The sequence below is a fragment of the Lissotriton helveticus genome, chromosome 7, assembly GCF_964261635.1.
Source record: "Lissotriton helveticus chromosome 7, aLisHel1.1, whole genome shotgun sequence".
Taxonomy (NCBI): domain Eukaryota; kingdom Metazoa; phylum Chordata; class Amphibia; order Caudata; family Salamandridae; genus Lissotriton; species Lissotriton helveticus.
This window is the reverse complement of record NC_136068.1, coordinates 966,217,054-966,236,567: the sequence shown is the minus strand read 5'-3', so window position 1 is coordinate 966,236,567 and position 19,514 is coordinate 966,217,054. Positions and strand designations below refer to the sequence as shown.

The window sequence follows — 19,514 nt, the reverse complement described above, 5'->3', positions numbered from 1 at the left end:
GCCTTGAAGGGCTTCGGCCCCGAACCTTTGGCCTTGGAGGGCTTCGGCCCCGAACCTTTGGCCTTGGAGGGCTTCGGCCCCGAACCTTTGGCCTTGGAGGGCTTCGGCCCCGAACCTTTGGCCTTGGAGGGCTTCGGCCCCGAACCTTTGGCCTTGGAGGGTTTCGGCCCCGAACCTTTGGCCTTGGAGGGTTTCGGCCCCGAACCTTTGGCCTTGGAGGGCTTCGGCCCCGAACCTTTGGCCTTGGAGGGCTTCGGCTCCGAACCTTTGGCCTTGGAGGGCTTCGGCTCCGAACCTTTGGCCTTGGAGGGCTTCGGCTCCGAACCTTTGGCCTTGGAGGGCTTCGGCTCCGAACCTTTGGCCTTGGAGGGCTTCGGCTCCGAACCTTTGGCCTTGGAGGGCTTCGGCTCCGAACCTTTGGCCTTGGAGGGCTTCGGCTCCGAACCTTTGGCCTTGGAGGGCTTCGGCTCCGAACCTTTGGCCTTGGAGGGCTTCGGCTCCGAACCTTTGGCCTTGGAGGGCTTCGGCTCCGAACCTTTGGCCTTGGAGGGCTTCGGCTCCGAACCTTTGGCCTTGGAGGGCTTCGGCTCCGAACCTTTGGCCTTGGAGGGCTTCGGCTCCGAACCTTTGGCCTTGGAGGGCTTCGGCTCCGAACCTTTGGCCTTGGAGGGCTTCGGCTCCGAACCTTTGGCCTTGGAGGGCTTCTCGAGTCCGAACCAGAAGGCTTCTTTTTTTGTTTCAGAGCCGGGCCGGAGCATCAGAAACTTTTTGTCAGTGCCGACCTGAGGGCGCAGGAGGGACCATAGCCTTTGTCTCATGTGGAATGGGCACAGGGGGATCAATACTCAGGGTACGCTGATCCACAGTGATGGCTTCTTCTTCCATATCGAAGTCTGCCTCGGAGATCTGCTCTTCTTCCTCTGGCCTTTGAGCTGGGTGTTGGGTTTTGGAATCTTCACCGTAGATGTCCGGAACAGAGTTGCTCTGATGTTGCAACTCGTGGCGTCGAGCCCGACGATCACAAAGTGTCTTTTTCGATCGGAATGATCGACATGCGTCGCAGTCCTTCTCGTCGTGTTCCGGCGACAAGCAGAGGTTGCACACTTTGTGCAAGTCGGTGCGTGTAAATTTAGAACAACACCCGGGACATAGCTTGAATGGAGTCCGTTCCATCGACTGCTAGCGCGGTCGGCTTGGGTAGGCCCAATGGCATGCCTAGAGTTTTCCGGTAGAAAGTTTTTCGAAGTGGGACGATGAACATCTAACGAGGAACCTTGATTCGTCGAGGGTAATGGATTGCGTGTCGAAGGGGTCCAAAAACTGTACCGAACTGGAGTGCAGCAATACAAATCCGAACCGGATGGCGGTAAAAAACTATTTAAGGGTGGAGTCGATGCCCATGCAAACATCCGGACACAACACCAGATGACTATCTATGCTAAAGCATATGATCTACAGCTCATATGCCTCTAACAGTCTATTTTCTGAAAGGTCAATTTGTGAAAGATGTTAAAATAAAAATAACTTCCTCGTTTAAAGAGCACTTATGGGTCTATTGAAAAACATTGTGTAGCACATCTGGTTTAAACCTGGTTAGGTGGACTGAAGTGATCGAAGTTCTGTACCTCTAGTTACTGAATAATAGACGGAGCTTCTACGTACAAGGGTCATGATTGCTTCAACCGTTACATTTTCAGGTAGTACAAGCTTCCAATGTTGCCTGTTTAGTTCATTTAAGAGCCTATCTTGATTGGTGGGGACCAAACTATTCAAATCAAGATACAGTGCATGGAGCGTAAATAAGCTGATATGGTATAATGCCTTCTTCGGTGACCACCCGCCATACACCTGTAGCAGAGTCATGTGACCTCCACATCCGGTCCACTAGGTGTTGGCCACAAAAGCCTGATGAAATGAGCCTCCATTTATAAGACTACATTTGTCGTTTCTCTATCCTATGTAGTTTTGCCTGTGCACAGTGTGGTTTTTCATTTTTTTTCTCAGTTACACCTGAAAATCATGCAAGCTCACTGTAACGCCTCCCTGTAACACAGACCATGATCCCAGTGCAAGGCACAGAGATTAAGGCGGGCATCTAAAGTGCACACCCTATCTGACCGTGACTACCACCTTCTCCAACACAACTTTGTGGTGCTTGTGTTGGTGGTAGTGGGATTCCTAGTTAAGGGACCGGTCTTTTGACTCATCGTCTTGAAGCCTCTTTTGCAGGTAAAGTGCTGTCAGTCTAAAAATCAAATAATTTAGGACAATGGAAAAAAAAATTTGAGCTCTAAACAGGTAAATCTACAGCCACACATGCCACCAAGTTTAGCTCACTTATGTAAGGCAAGTGCCTAGATTTTGAAGGTGCTTTTGACGTTACAAGGGCACTCAATATCAATGTAGCCCTCAAGAGCCTTTGCCTTTCTAAAACAGATCTTCAACATTCAATACGTAAATGGCGAACAGATAGTTGGATGTTGATTACCTCCAAGGCAAAGATTGGTTGAAAATGTGATGTCCTTTGTGACAGCAATGCTTCCGTGACCTCCTTCGAAAGGGGCCCTGATCTAAGATAGGCTGTGCAATTCTTTGACATCCCAGAGTGCAAAATGTCAGATTAAGTTACCTGGTTCGGTTTTTGAAGTCTGTTTGCTCATCACAGAGTTTTGGTCCTCCCAAATGTGTTTTAAAATAATTTACATTCTTCCACTATTTTAAAGTTTGAAAATATACCTGCATGTGGGCATCCTGGTTTGTTTTTTTCCACACAGAGGACTCTTTACAAACTATGATGGAATAATGTCTGAGGGGCTGTCAAGAACAGTGTCAAAGACAAGAAATATTAATCTACAGAATATATCATCTCTTTTGAAAACGCTTTGGGATTCAGCTTTGGTATTCCGCTCATCAGTACATCTATTCAGAGTATTTGAATAAGACAGTCCCATTATAAGAAACGGGTTATTTGGAGACTCCAAAAAATAACAGTACTAAACGTTTTCTAAAACATTATTTTGCATAATATTCTGCCAAACAAACTGGCAAGCACTACCGTTGTTTACCACCAGATGTTTCAGGCCACTTTATAAACCTATTGTCTGGTATTCCCCGAGCTTTGGAGACCTAGGGCAATACAAATCCAATTCCACCACCCTTCACGGTCATGCTGGGATAAGGTACCGAGCATGTGCAGGTGGAGACCACTACCTTTAGTACGCACAGTAAACCTACACATAGGAAAGCCATGGGAAAGCCAATAATATTTTCCTCCAAAACCAAAACCTAACAAACTCATTTGCTTTATGAAATGTCCATGCAAAAAACGTAAAGCCACCTTTTCAGCTAGCCAGAAGAAACAAAATCAGCAGGATCAGAAATTTGGGGTTTTGCTCCCTTTTTATGCATTGTAATAGTTGGTTTCAAAAGAGGGGCATCATGTACATGTAGGTAAAGGTCAGGTAAATAGAATGTTAAAGATCTTAAAACTCAGCAAATCAGTGCCTTCCATCTATGCTGAAAAATCCTATACAACAGACAGAAATGAAAAAAAGATCACATTTTTGGAAATGTCTTGAAAAATCAGAAACCCACTTTTTGGTAGTGTTGCAACGTCAGAGGATAGAGATAGATCTCACAATGAATTTCTTAGAAACCATTTTTCATGATTTTGTTATGCTTCCCCAAGGTCACCAAATAGGGCCTCCTAGGAATCAGCATTCTTGTGAGAGCTGAACAGTAGTGGTGTTGTGACCGTGATCGTTCTGCAGCTTTTTAATCAATTGACCATGCCACCATTTGTCCAGTGCCAACAAAGACAATACCCTACTTTGATGCCAGTCAATTGGCATATCAGTAGTCAGTGTCACTTCCACCCTATTATTCCAATCTCCCGACTGGAGAGGTCAGCCAACTTTGAGGATGTGCTCCTCTCTAACCATTCAATCAAACCTTTAAGAGGATCTGATACCATGATTACACTTCTGAACTATGCGGCCAGGCCATGCTCTGGCTCATAGTAAATTATTGGTTTTCGACTTGTATATAAAATATTGTCCAATGGACTCCCTGCCAGCCACCTACGCTAAATGCCAACAAGATAAAGTTGTTTGGGTGAAACTCCCAAGTGTGATTAGTTTGCCACCCCCTAAAGAATACAAGTCAAGAACTATTTTTAACAGGATGGTAAATCCTTCCACTTAGGAATCAATATCCACTTTCAATTTCCCCCTCAAATCATCCAAGACGCAACTACAGACACTCAGGATGATAGCCTCTTAATCCTCACCAATTAGAAGTTTAACCAATCTAACACTTCTAACCCAACAAACATAACTATGATGTCAAAGCAAATAAACAGCAGTCCATTAAAGTATGCCAAGTATAGCATATATTCTGGGGCCTGCCAGTGCCTCTGTCAATGCAATCACTTGGGGAAGTGAAGACATCATCCTAACCTAGTCAGCCAAACAGAGAACAGGCAACCACTATATGAAATACATTACTCTAGCTCGTGCTAGAAGCTGCTAGAATATTCTAGTACCTGCTCCGCAATAAGCTGCTGCCTCAAGAACTGGTGTTTCTGCTGCTCCATCAGCAGCTGTTGCTGCTGCTGCTGCTGTTGTTGTTGTTGTTGCTGCTGCTGCTGCTGCTGCTTTTGCTGGTCTAGTAGCATTTGATGCTGCTTCATTACAACTGCTTGCTGCTGGTTATTGAGATACACTGTGCTGTTATGGGTACCTGCCATCGACACCACAGGTGCCTGAGTACCAACACTGGGGCCCTGCACAGAAACTGCAACACGGGAAACAGTTGTCGAAGGGTTTTGGTCCTGCAAAATTAAACAGATTAAAATGAAATACCAAAATACGGTGGCAATGTGTGCTTCAAACACTTACAAAAAGCTATACGACAGTAAAATGGAAGCTAAAAGACCACACTGCCCTAACGTTAGACAATTCCAATAAAGCTTTCTTAAAAAAGTCAAACATGTAATGTAGAACTGCGTTAACATTTGTCAAGGGGGACAACTTAATTTAAGAATTCTGAAAAATATTAGATTATGCACAAGCACCACCGGAGCCCTGCTGACCTCGTCGCGGCTCCTACCGAGCAGAGAAGGACTTCTACTCGAGAACCACCTGAGCCCTGCTGACGCTGTCGCGGCTCCCTTGCAACCTTGAGAACTCCTGAGCCCTGCTGATCTGATCGCGGCTCCCTAAGACCGTAAGAACTACTACATCCTTGCTCGAGCCCCGCTGATTCGATAGCGGCTCAGAGACTATCCTGGTCCGGCTGGACCCACGATCCACCCGTATCCCCCGGCTCGAGGATAGAGAGCTGTGCGCTGGATACGCACCGACAGTGACTTTGAACCTTGAGACTGTCCCGCTACCCTGATCCCTACCGAGACTTTGAGCCCTTGCTCTGTTGTACATACGACCCTGCGGATCATAAAGATCCAATTTTGCTTGAAGAGATAAAGAATACGTTCTCCTGAACCCTACTGTGTGGTGTCTCTTTGTCGAGTGGTGCTAGTTCAGCGCGTGCGATCCTAGATTCGAGATCCTCTCCCTGAGGGGTCTCCCGCCAGCGCTCGGCAGTGTTCCTAGGAGAGGTGGGTCACAGGGTGGTCAGGTGCACATTCTGGCCTCCCCTGGGATCGCCCCTTCTAACAATTGCCAAACCATTACAGTTGATCTTGATGACCTTTGTGATAATGATGGTTGATTCAACGCATTGAACATTGAAATAGATGGTTGGTGATTTAAACCAATCAACAACGAACTGTGTTGTATTTCAAACTTTTTCACTTTTTTGAAAAAAAAAAAACCTGGATTAAACCGTTTATTTGGCGTTCCACGCGGTGCACTAGGGGACAACTCCTATATAGGAGCTGCATCTACATTGACCTCTTGTAAATGGCAAAGCGTCATCCATGAGCCCCAGATTTCTGACAGCATGGGCTGGAAACCAGGATGAACCACATTCAGAAAGCCATCAATTAGCTGTTCAATGAGAAGAAAGACCACCTAAAATGAATACTTCGGTTGTACATAGATATCCAGTTCACCACTGTTTTTTGCCCTTTTAAAAAATAGTCTGATACAGAATCTCCATTCCTATCAATTCTCAATATAGTCAAGATAACTCAGCCAAAGGAGTTACATAAAAATTAAAAAGGGTCAGGCTCAAGAATGACCCATGTGGAAATCCACAATTTAAGGCCTTGTGGGTGATTTTAAAGCTGGCAAAGCTACTGCTTAACCGGGGCGCGAATTCCGCCGCAGTGCTGGCGGAATAATGAGTGGGCGGGGTTCGGACGGCCCCAGGCCGTCCTCAGCAAACGCCCACCTTGACATCGGCATGGAAGGGGTTAACTTCTACCAGTGGAGAAAGAGCCAATCCAGGACAAGCTCTCTTTTTCCAATCTCTGCCAAACTATTTAAAATCAAAGTATGACAAACTGAGTCAAAGGCAGTAAAATAAGTGCCACCTGGTTGAATATCATGTAATGTTAATTTTAGACATCAACCAGAGCAATTTCAGTACCACAGTGAGGTTGAATTCCTGCCTAAGAGCAGTGATGAAGAAAGTTATTGGAGAAATGTTTCTAAAAGCTACTTATTAACAATCTTTTCTGTAACTTTTGTCCCATACAGCAAAATTGATATGGGGAGCTAGTTGCTTGGATTAAGAGGCTCAAATAAAGGCTTATTTTGAATAATGGGACCATAAATGCAAGTTTCTAATAAAAGGGTACATGGTCCGTTTTAAAATCAGAATTAGGGAGATAGCAAGAGGGTACTCCATTGAATGGTACTATGATATGAAATAAACTAACAGTGAAATTATCATCTTGGGATCCAGATTTAGCAGATTTAATTGTTTGAATCTGTTGTCACACATCAATGCACTACTGAACAATTGTTGTCTCCACCATGAGAAGCCTGGGCTAACAATAAAACTGACCAGTTACTTGTTGGAGACAAGCTAGCTTCATCTGCTAATTCAGAGTTGCATTTTATACCCCAAAGAGGGCTCTGCAGTGATGAGCAGAAAAAACAGAAGACTACTGGCAGGAAACGAATAGTTTTCTTACCTGTCGGTGTAGTTTTGCAGCTTGAAGATCTTTCTGGATTCACTATGCTGTGCATTATTCCGCGGTCTTGTGGTTGGGTCCGGATTCGTAGTCTTTTCTTTGTTTTTTGTTTTTTTTTGTAGCCCAGGTGGGCGTCGGCGTCACACCCCTTTGGGTGTATTTCCGGTGACGTCGGCATGCTTCCTGCGGAAGCTCCCACTCTTGGGCGCCATCTTCGGGTTCTTTTTTTCCGTGTTTCTTTCGTTTCCGAAGTAATGGCAATGTTCTATTCAGGTGATATTTTACCGCTTTGTACCTTCAAAGTCTTTTCCACTTTTCTATTTCCACCTCTTCTCTCTCCAGCCTCATCTTTCTGGCGGTGGTGGGTGGGTTCGCTAGTGAATCCAGAAAGATCTTCAAGCTGCAAAACTACACCGACAGGTAAGAAAACTATTCGTTTTGCAGCGTGAATCTTTCTGGATTCACTATGCTGTGCATAGATTTTGTAGCGGTTTCTCATCTCTGTGGCGGTTGGGTGGAAGATGAGCGTTGGGTATTGAATATGTGCTGTAGCACCTTCTGTCCAACTTGAGCTTCCTTGTTCATCTGTATGTCCACACAGTAGTGCTTCGTGAACGTGTGCACCGAAGCCCATGTTGCCGCCAGGCATATGTCTTGTATGGGTGTGTTAGCCAGGAAGGCTATTGTAGCCCCCTTTTTCCTAGTGGAGTGGGCACGTGTCCCCTCTGCTAGCTCTTGTCCTGCACGCTTGTGGCAGAGTTGAATTGTCTGTGCGATCCATCGTGCAATGGTCTTTTTGGTTACTGCCTTTCCCATGTAACTGTTGGCGAATGACACAAAGAACTGTTTTGTTTTCCTGTGTCCCTTCGTCCTCTCAATGTAGTGCATGACTGCCCTTCTGGCGTCCAGGGTGTGCAGAGCTCGCTCTGCAGCAGTTGTCGGTTTTTGGAAAAAACTCGGTATCTGTATAGACTGGTTCATATGAAATTTAGATACCACCTTCGGCATGAAGTGTGGGTCAGTCCTCATCACAACTCTATCATTGTGTATTTGTATGTAGGGCTCTTGTAGCGTCAGAGCCTGAAGCTCGCTTACTCTGCGTAAGGACGTTATTGCAACCAGGAAAGCTGTTTTCATAGTTAGCATCTTCAAGGACGCCTTGTGGATTGGTTCAAAGGGCTCCTTCATGAGTTCCGTTAGGACTACGTTTAAGTTCCATGCAGGTGGAGGCACCCGCTTGGGTGGTGCGATCCTTTTCGCTCCTTCTAGGAATCTCTTCACCACCTGTGATGTGAAGAAACTCCTGCAAGTTTCTCCCCTTGTGTAGGCGACTATCGCTGCCAAGTGAACTCTCAAGGAGGATGAGCTAAGGTTCTTCTCTAGCAAGTGCGTCAGGTACTTTAGCACTGTGGAGTCCTTCATTTTATTGTGAAGTCTTTCTTGTCTGCACCATATTGTGAACCTTTTCCATTTCGCAACATAGCACTTCCGAGTGGTAGGTCTTCTTGCCTCCCGAAGTACCCTCAGGGTACTTTCTGGCAATCTTAAATGTGCGAACTCTATGTCCTCAGGAGCCACGCTACTAGGCTCATGTTCTCTGGCTCTGGGTGGAGCACCTCTCCGTTCTGCATGGAGAGTAAGTCTTTCCTCCTGCTGAATCTGTGGGGTGCACACGGTGTCATCTCCATGATCTGCGAATACCATGTCTGCCTCGCCCACTGTGGTGTGACCAGTATCAGTGTCATGTTGCTCGCTCTGCATTTGCTCAGTACTCTGTGCATCAGTGGTATCGGGGGAAAGGCGTAGGCAAATGTCCTTGACCAATCTATCCATAGGGCATTCCCTAGTGATCCTTCCTCGGGCTGCCTGGATGCGAAGTTTTGGCATTTTGCATTCTGGCGTGTGGCAAACAGGTCCACCGATGGAGTTCCCCACCTGTCGAATAGGCGCCTTGTCTCCTGAGCATTGAGCTCCCACTCGTGGGATGCCGATGTCTGCCTGCTGAGCCAGTCTGCTTGTATGTTGTCCTTCCCTGGCAGGTGTATGGCTAGCAGGTCTATCTTGAGAGGGATGGCCCATCTCCATATCTCCTGCGCCAGCGTTGAAAGCGGGGCGGACTGTGTGCCCCCCTGCTTGTTGATGTAGAACATCGCAGTGGTATTGTCTGTTTGTATCAACACCTTGTGTTTGTACAGTCTTGTTTGAAAGGCTTTCAGTGCAAGGAAGATTGTCTTCAATTCTAAGTAATTGATGTGCTTTGTCGCATCTGTTGGTGTCCACAGACCCCTCACCTTGAGCTCCTCCATGTGAGCGCCCCATCCCTTCAGGGATGCGTCTGTGGTGATGGTCACTGTTGGCGTTGGGGGCGTTAGAGGCTTTCCCCTTGCTATGTTCTCCATGGTCCACCATGTCATCTCCTTCTGCACTGCGTGCGTTACAACCACTAGATCCTCCCAACTGCCTGTAGCTTGTGACCATTGCTCCTGTAGCCATTCTTGAATGGGTCTCATGTGGAGTCGTACATTCGGTACCAGGTGGATGCATGATGCCATCATCCCCATGATCTTGCTCGCAGTCCTCACTGTCCGAGCTTGTCCCTTCCGGTAGAGGCGAGTTTCCTTCACCAGCGCCCTCGCCCTCTTCTCGCTGGGGAACACCTTGCCCTGTAAGGTGTTGATCTGTGCTCCCAGGAAGATCTTCACTTGTTCTGGCTCCATTAATGATTTCTTCCAATGGATGGAGAACCCCAGGCTTATGAGCGTGCTTGTCACTGTATGTGCGTGCAGCTTGCATTTCTGGTATGAGTTTGCTTTCACCAGCCAGTCGTCCAGGTAAGGGTATACGTGTATCCCCTGCCTTCTTAGGTGCGCTGCGACTGCTGCGAGGCACTTTGTGAAAACTCTTGGTGCTGATTTTAGACCGAAGGCCAGTGTCGTGAACTGGTAGTGGCTTTCTCCGACGGTGAACCTGAGCATGTGCTTGTGCTTTCTGTTCATTGGAATGTGCAGGTATGCGTCTTTGAGGTCTATTGTGACCATGAAGTCCCCGATCTGCAATTGTGGGAGCACCTCTTGCAGGGAGGTCATTTTGAATTTTTGCGTTCTTATGAATTTGTTCATGAACCGTAAATCGAGAATGGGTCTCATTGTTTCGTCTACTTTTGGTACCAGGAAGTACGTTGAGTATACTCCTGTGTTTCTTTCCTTGAAGGGTACCCGTTCTATGGCCTGCTTCTGCAGGAGTTCTTTTGCTTCTTCCTGAAGGCACTGCAGCTGCTTGCTTGCTAGTGGCTTTCTTTTTGGTTTTCTGCTTGTTGGCCTCCCCTCCAACTCTATGCAGTATCCGAATTGGATAATGTTGAGGATCCATTTGTCTGATGTGATTTCTCTCCACTCTTGGAGGTGGAATCTTAATCTTCCTCCCACTGGTGTCATGTGGTCGTAGGTGTCTAGTTTGTCTTGACCCAATCTGTACGTGCTGCTCCCTGGGGTCTTTTTTGTGGGCGGGCACACGGATTTTTTTGAAGTCACTTGGAGGTGGGCTGCTGCCCCCCTCTTCTATTTTGTCCCCGTCCATTTCTCCCTCGAAAGGACTGGCCTCTTTGTTGGTACTATGTTTGAAGGGAAGAAATTAGGAACTAGTGTTTAAAGACCATGGATATAAACGGACTAGTGACAGCATAAACTATAGTAAGACAGGAACCATGATACAAAATTATTTTATTGAATTTTCATTTTAGTAAAAAAGCACAATTGAATATACATAATTATTATGTGCATGCCTTCATGATCCTATATAATTTTTTGAAATGATATAATTAGAGTTGGGATCTATACAAGGCTGATATTAGAGATATACATTAAAACATGGCTGAATGTATCAACAACTACGCGCGTTTCGGCTGGAGGCCTTCATCAGGGAGCCATGTAGATATCCAAGTGGACCTGTACATATTTACAAAGATATAAACAATAGTAGTGCTTGTCAATGTCCGTGATTAGTCCTAAATATATACATTTTTGAAAGTACAATACACATTTTATAGTGATACATTTATACAGTGTTAGGGCATAAACATGATGAATGTTATAACAAAAAACAACAAACAACAAGAACCTGGCCTAATATTTACAGATATGTACAATGGGTTTTGTAACCAGTTTTAAATTAATACAGTTGCTAGATAACAGAAGCAGGCACACATTTGTTATTTATCTAGCAGACTAGATTCGGCATATTTGGACGTGGGAGCTCTCAGCAAATGTCATTACTTGTTAAGGGTAAAGGTAAAACATTATGGGGGGAAGGGCCCGTAAGATTTGACCGAAAATGGTGAAAGTAGGGTACAGGGTGAAGAAGGGGAAGGAACTGGATAAAGATAATACCTGAACATGTGGTAGGTATCGGTTCTCACATAGATGGATTAAATTGAACTGACATGGATCGATGGTCTCTGTTGATGATTTTAGCTGTTAATCAATGGTGAATTTAATTAGTGAACACGCATATTTATGAGGAACACAAACTGCAGAATTGCAGACATTTTCAGAGGCAATGAGGACTATAGACACATCGCCAGAAAAGAGTGAAGTATCTGTGCAATATATCTTCGGTGTGTATGCTCTGCACATAAGATTCTACATTTGAAAATATCCTCTGTTATTTAAACTGTAGAGTAGAGAATTACCGCTTTAGAGATTTTAATGAAGTTTACTATTAATGTTGGAGCTTGTGGGCAAAGCACTGAAAAGAGAATGATAATAATACCTGTGTGAGTTCTCTAGGATGGCCAGAGACTGCACGCTGTCGGTATAGAATAGATGGTGGAAGATGACCTATGTTTCAAAATATACATATATATTAGGTGTGATACGTCTAATTCAAGGAAAAACAGATACAATATTGTGTACCACATGAGTACCTGATAAATTGGTCTCGTGTATCTGTAAGAAGGGGTCTGTTGGCAGCTCTGGTTACGAAAAGAGTCTACATGTTTAGACAAAGCATGAACAAATTAGACTGTGTCCTGAAATTTAACATGTTCTTTTACTTAAACAAGGTCAGTTGCATATTTCTTAAATTATTACCTGTGTAATATGCCAACAACGTGTATTTGGGGGGATCTTGGTGCTGCAGAACGAAACGCCGAGGGTTGCCCTCCCGTGGTTGTTAAAATGTTGTCGCACTCGTAACGTTACTGCAGGGGGCGTTAAAGAGGGAAAAGTATTTAGTGAAGACTATTCTTGTTAAAGTATAATTCCCTACTCTCAAGCTTATTCGTATTGTTGGGTCTGTTTACCTTCATAACTCGTGAGCGCAGTTGTGAGCGGGGTCTGTCGGCTTCACGGTGTCGGCTTTTTGATTGCCGTCCTCTTTTCCGCAATACGGGGATGCGGGATGTGGCTGGAAAGGAGGAAATGGACAATGGGGCCACAGATTGATAATGGGCTATATCAGACACGGCATGTCGAAACGCCCGTGCGTGGGGCGTGCATGCATGTATGTCGGTTGTTACCTGTTAGTCCGTATTGCAGCGTATTTCAATAGTGGGGTCCGGGCAGCGTTCGTCTGCAGGCGATCACGGGAGAGATGAACTCAATTGCGCCAGCTGAATTTAAACAGGGCAGATCACTGTGAGTGGTCAATTCATGTAGTTAATTGGGATGACATGAAGGTAAAGAAAGGACTATGGTAAGAGAGTCCTTATTTCTAGCGATAGTGTCGCCGCCATCTTGGAACGGTGAAATGTGTGTTCAAAGGTGGTAAAAGATCACTGGATATTCTTGCCTATAGCTTTCTAATGCATGACTTCAGGGGTGAAAGAGTCCGAATAATCACTATTTAGATATCTGCTTGGGTGTACGAAGTACTGTGAGAATATTGCTGTTCAGAATATGAATACTTGATGTGTCATAAGACATCAGCAGACATATTGGAATGGTTAGCACGTATCGGACTGGTTAGCACGTATCGGTTCCTGAATAAGTGTGTTGGATAATAATTCTGAGGTTGTCCAAATTGTTTCAGTGAGGACAGCCAATAGTGTGCATGCTAAGCAGTGCGCAGATAAGCTGGGATTAAGGGAGTTCTAGAGAGTGTCTAAACCGTTTTAACCATGGTTATAAGTTAGTACCTGGTCCCATGGGATTTCGTTGTTCATCCCCTTGGTATATGTTTCCAGGGTGAATATCCAGTATACTTCACGACATTTGCGTACCTGAATGCTAAGAGTGCCAGATGTATTATTGATTTTTTCTAAAATAAACCAACGAATATCATTCGGATTATGTTTGGCTTCTTGATAGTGTTTTACTAAGGGGGCTGATTGTTTGCCTGTGCGAATGGCCGATCTATGCTCGGATAAACGTGTAGACATCTTCCTAGCTGTTTCACCAACGTAGCCCTGATTGCATGGGCATAGTAAGAGATATACTATGTTGGTGGTATTGCAGTTCGTTAAGGTCCGGGAGCAGATGTTTTTGTTGTTGAAAATCAGTTCTTTGCTTTCTACTGCAAATTTGCAGGCAGAACAGTTTAGGCACTTATAATTGCCTATCACTGGTTGTTGATCAGTGAGCGTTCTTTGCTTTGAAGTCGTTTTGGTGTTAGATTCCATTCTTGATCTTACTACCAAATCTTTAAGATTTTTGTTTTTACGGTATGCAAACATTGGCTTGGCCAATTGGCTTTCTTTAGGTTTTGTTGCATTAAGAATATGCCAGTTGGAGAAAATGATCTGTTGGAGTTTCGCATTCATGGTAGAATGTCTGGTCACAAAAACCATTCTGGATTGTGGCTCCTTAATTTGAGGTGTCAATAGATGCTGTCTATCAAAAAAGCGTGCTCTTTTGTATGCATCACGCACTAGGCGTTTGGGATATCCACGGGTTATAAATTTCTCCTTCATGTCAATTGCCCTTTTGTCAAAATCTGTGACAGAGGAGCAGTTCCTTCTGACCCGAAGGAATTGGCTGAAGGGGATACTTGATTTCTGCATGGTAGGGTGGTAACTAGTGTAATCTAACAGTGTGTTGCGGGCGGTTGGCTTGACATATAGATCCACACTGAGATGGTTGTCCTTGCTGATGATGTTAATATCTAAAAACTCCACTTGTGCCTGGCTGGATGTGGCAGTGAAACGCATGTTTGTGTCACATAAATTGAGCCATGATACAAACGTGGATAAAGGTTCTGTTTCTGAAGTCCAAATAAAAAAGATGTCGTCGATATAGCGAGCCCATGATGTGATGGACTCGCTAAAAGGGGCAACATCATTGTATATAAACTTGGACTCAAACTCGGCCATATAGATGTTGGCTACCGTCGGTGCGCATGAAGCCCCCATGCTGACACCTTTGGTTTGTCGATAGAGTGAGCCATTAAAGTCAAAGGTGTTTTCCGATAGGACTATTTGCAGGCACTCCAGGATGAATAGTTTTGGACAGTCAATTTGGTATGTGTCAATGAACCATGAGACAGCTTGAATGGCTCCTAGTTGGGGAATATTTGAATATAGGGCCTCTATGTCCATTGTTGCTAACCACTGTTTGTTGGGGTTAAATGAAAGAGATTCCACAATGTTGATAATATCTCTTGTGTCTTTGATGTGGGATGCAGTTTTGGTGATGTGAGGCCTTAGGATAGTATCTATGTACTTGGATAGGGGTTCCGTGATGGATCCAATGGTGGAGACGATGGGTCTATACGGTGGATCATGGCTGTTTTTGTGTATCTTTGGGACCCCATATACTGCTGCCATTTTGGGTTGGCAGACATTAAGAAATTGCCATTCCTTTTCACATATAGCATTATCGTCAAGAGCCTGCTCCATCACGGAACCCCTATCCAAGTACATAGATACTATCCTAAGGCCTCACATCACCAAAACTGCATCCCACATCAAAGACACAAGAGATATTATCAACATTGTGGAATCTCTTTCATTTAACCCCAACAAACAGTGGTTAGCAACAATGGACATAGAGGCCCTATATTCAAATATTCCCCAACTAGGAGCCATTCAAGCTGTCTCATGGTTCATTGACACATACCAAATTGACTGTCCAAAACTATTCATCCTGGAGTGCCTGCAAATAGTCCTATCGGAAAACACCTTTGACTTTAATGGCTCACTCTATCGACAAACCAAAGGTGTCAGCATGGGGGCTTCATGCGCACCGACGGTAGCCAACATCTATATGGCCGAGTTTGAGTCCAAGTTTATATACAATGATGTTGCCCCTTTTAGCGAGTCCATCACATCATGGGCTCGCTATATCGACGACATCTTTTTTATTTGGACTTCAGAAACAGAACCTTTATCCACGTTTGTATCATGGCTCAATTTATGTGACACAAACATGCGTTTCACTGCCACATCCAGCCAGGCACAAGTGGAGTTTTTAGATATTAACATCATCAGCAAGGACAACCATCTCAGTGTGGATCTATATGTCAAGCCAACCGCCCGCAACACACTGTTAGATTACACTAGTTACCACCCTACCATGCAGAAATCAAGTATCCCCTTCAGCCAATTCCTTCGGGTCAGAAGGAACTGCTCCTCTGTCACAGATTTTGACAAAAGGGCAATTGACATGAAGGAAAAATTTATAACCCGTGGATATCCCAAACGCCTAGTGCGTGATGCATACAAAAGAGCACGCTTTTTTGATAGACAGCATCTATTGACACCTCAAATTAAGGAGCCACAATCCAGAATGGTTTTTGTGACCAGACATTCTACCATGAATGCGAAACTCCAACAGATCATTTTCTCCAACTGGCATATTCTTAATGCAACAAAACCTAAAGAAAGCCAATTGGCCAAGCCAATGTTTGCATACCGTAAAAACAAAAATCTTAAAGATTTGGTAGTAAGATCAAGAATGGAATCTAACACCAAAACGACTTCAAAGCAAAGAACGCTCACTGATCAACAACTAGTGATAGGCAATTATAAGTGCCTAAACTGTTCTGCCTGCAAATTTGCAGTAGAAAGCAAAGAACTGATTTTCAACAACAAAAACATCTGCTCCCGGACCTTAACGAACTGCAATACCACCAACATAGTATATCTCTTACTATGCCCATGCAATCAGGGCTACGTTGGTGAAACAGCTAGGAAGATGTCTACACGTTTATCCGAGCATAGATCGGCCATTCGCACAGGCAAACAATCAGCCCCCTTAGTAAAACACTATCAAGAAGCCAAACATAATCCGAATGATATTCGTTGGTTTATTTTAGAAAAAATCAATAATACATCTGGCACTCTTAGCATTCAGGTACGCAAATGTCGTGAAGTATACTGGATATTCACCCTGGAAACATATACCAAGGGGATGAACAACGAAATCCCATGGGACCAGGTACTAACTTATAACCATGGTTAAAACGGTTTAGACACTCTCTAGAACTCCCTTAATCCCAGCTTATCTGCGCACTGCTTAGCATGCACACTATTGGCTGTCCTCACTGAAACAATTTGGACAACCTCAGAATTATTATCCAACACACTTATTCAGGAACCGATACGTGCTAACCAGTCCGATACGTGCTAACCATTCCAATATGTCTGCTGATGTCTTATGACACATCAAGTATTCATATTCTGAACAGCAATATTCTCACAGTACTTCGTACACCCAAGCAGATATCTAAATAGTGATTATTCGGACTCTTTCACCCCTGAAGTCATGCATTAGAAAGCTATAGGCAAGAATATCCAGTGATCTTTTACCACCTTTGAACACACATTTCACCGTTCCAAGATGGCGGCGACACTATCGCTAGAAATAAGGACTCTCTTACCATAGTCCTTTCTTTACCTTCATGTCATCCCAATTAACTACATGGATTGACCACTCACAGTGATCTGCCCTGTTTAAATTCAGCTGGCGCAATTGAGTTCATCTCTCCCGTGATCGCCTGCAGACGAACGCCGCCCGGACCCCACTATTGAAATACGCTGCAATACGGACTAACAGGTAACAACCGACATACATGCATGCACGCCCCACGCACGGGCGTTTCGACATGCCGTGTCTGATATAGCCCATTATCAATCTGTGGCCCCATTGTCCATTTCCTCCTTTCCAGCCACATCCCGCATCCCCGTATTGCGGAAAAGAGGACGGCAATCAAAAAGCCGACACCGTGAAGCCGACAGACCCCGCTCACAACTGCGCTCACGAGTTATGAAGGTAAACAGACCCAACAATACGAATAAGCTTGAGAGTAGGGAATTATACTTTAACAAGAATAGTCTTCACTAAATACTTTTCCCTCTTTAACGCCCCCTGCAGTAACGTTACGAGTGCGACAACATTTTAACAACCACGGGAGGGCAACCCTCGGCGTTTCGTTCTGCAGCACCAAGATCCCCCCAAATACACGTTGTTGGCATATTACACAGGTAATAATTTAAGAAATATGCAACTGACCTTGTTTAAGTAAAAGAACATGTTAAATTTCAGGACACAGTCTAATTTGTTCATGCTTTGTCTAAACATGTAGACTCTTTTCGTAACCAGAGCTGCCAACAGACCCCTTCTTACAGATACACGAGACCAATTTATCAGGTACTCATGTGGTACACAATATTGTATCTGTTTTTCCTTGAATTAGACGTATCACACCTAATATATATGTATATTTTGAAACATAGGTCATCTTCCACCATCTATTCTATACCGACAGCGTGCAGTCTCTGGCCATCCTAGAGAACTCACACAGGTATTATTATCATTCTCTTTTCAGTGCTTTGCCCACAAGCTCCAACATTAATAGTAAACTTCATTAAAATCTCTAAAGCGGTAATTCTCTACTCTACAGTTTAAATAACAGAGGATATTTTCAAATGTAGAATCTTATGTGCAGAGCATACACACCGAAGATATATTGCACAGATACTTCACTCTTTTCTGGCGATGTGTCTATAGTCCTCATTGCCACTGAAAATGTCTGCAATTCTGCAGTTTGTGTTCCTCATAAATATGCGTGTTCACTAATTAAATTCACCATTGATTAACAGCTAAAATCATCAACAGAGACCATCGATCCATGTCAGTTCAATTTAATCCATCTATGTGAGAACCGATACCTACCACATGTTCAGGTATTATCTTTATCCAGTTCCTTCCCCTTCTTCACCCTGTACCCTACTTTCACCATTTTCGGTCAAATCTTACGGGCCCTTCCCCCCATAATGTTTTACCTTTACCCTTAACAAGTAATGACAATCGCTGAGAGCTCCCACGTCCAAATATGCCGAATCTAGTCTGCTAGATAAATAACAAATGTGTGCCTGCTTCTGTTATCTAGCAACTGTATTAATTTAAAACTGGTTACAAAACCCATTGTACATATCTGTAAATATTAGGCCAGGTTCTTGTTGTTTGTTGTTTTTTGTTATAACATTCATCATGTTTATGCCCTAACACTGTATAAATGTATCACTATAAAATGTGTATTGTACTTTCAAAAATTTATATATTTAGGACTAATCACGGACATTGACAAGCACTACTATTGTTTATATCTTTGTAAATATGTACAGGTCCACTTGGATATCTACATGGCTCCCTGATGAAGGCCTCCAGCCGAAACGCGCGTAGTTGTTGATACATTCAGCCATGTTTTAATGTATATCTCTAATATCAGCCTTGTATAGATCCCAACTCTAATTATATCATTTCAAAAAATTATATAGGATCATGAAGGCATGCACATAATAATTATGTATATTCAATTGTGCTTTTTTACTAAAATGAAAATTCAATAAAATAATTTTGTATCATGGTTCCTGTCTTACTATAGTTTATGCTGTCACTAGTCCGTTTATGTCCATGGTCTTTAAACACTAGTTCCTAATTTCTTCCCTTCAAACATTGTACTTATCCCGTATTAGGAACTCTAGTCGGGGATTCCCCCTTTTTCTTACATACTCTTTGTTGGTACTGCCAGGACTGCTTCTGATGACCCTGCTGAGTCTGCGAGTCTGCCTGGTGCGTTTGCTGGAAAGCCTGGTGTGATGTACCTGGCTGGTTTCCGCCTCTCCCGCCGGGCCTCCGTGACGGGGTGCCCCTCTTGTTCCCTCTGAACTGCAATGCTCCCATGGATCTTGCCGTTTCGTTATCTTTCTTCAGTTGGCTGAGCGTTTCATCAACTGTTGATCCGAAAAGCGTGCTGCCGTTGAACGGTGTGTTCAGGGTGCTGTGTTGCACCTCCGGTTTGAAACCGGATATCCTGAGCCAGGCGTGCCTCCTTTCCGTGACGCCCATCATCATGAGCCTGCTGGCGGTGTCTGCCCCATCCAGGGCCGTCTTAAGGCAAGAGTTTGCCGCGTTTTTTCCCTCTTCAACCAGCTTTTCGGCTTTCTGTCTGGCATCCTGGGGCAAGTCCTTCACCA

General features: G+C 44.3%; 1 protein-coding gene across 1 annotated transcript in view; it reads right to left on the bottom strand.

The window, feature by feature from the left end:
* Positions 1–19,514, bottom strand: part of MAML1 (mastermind like transcriptional coactivator 1) — a 227,396-nt gene that overhangs the window by 103,036 nt on the left and 104,846 nt on the right. Inside the window, exon 3 of the mRNA XM_078653531.1 lies at positions 4,544–4,831. Within this exon, the coding sequence (XP_078509657.1) occupies positions 4,544–4,831 (288 nt within the window). The remainder of the gene's footprint in view (positions 1–4,543; positions 4,832–19,514) is intronic.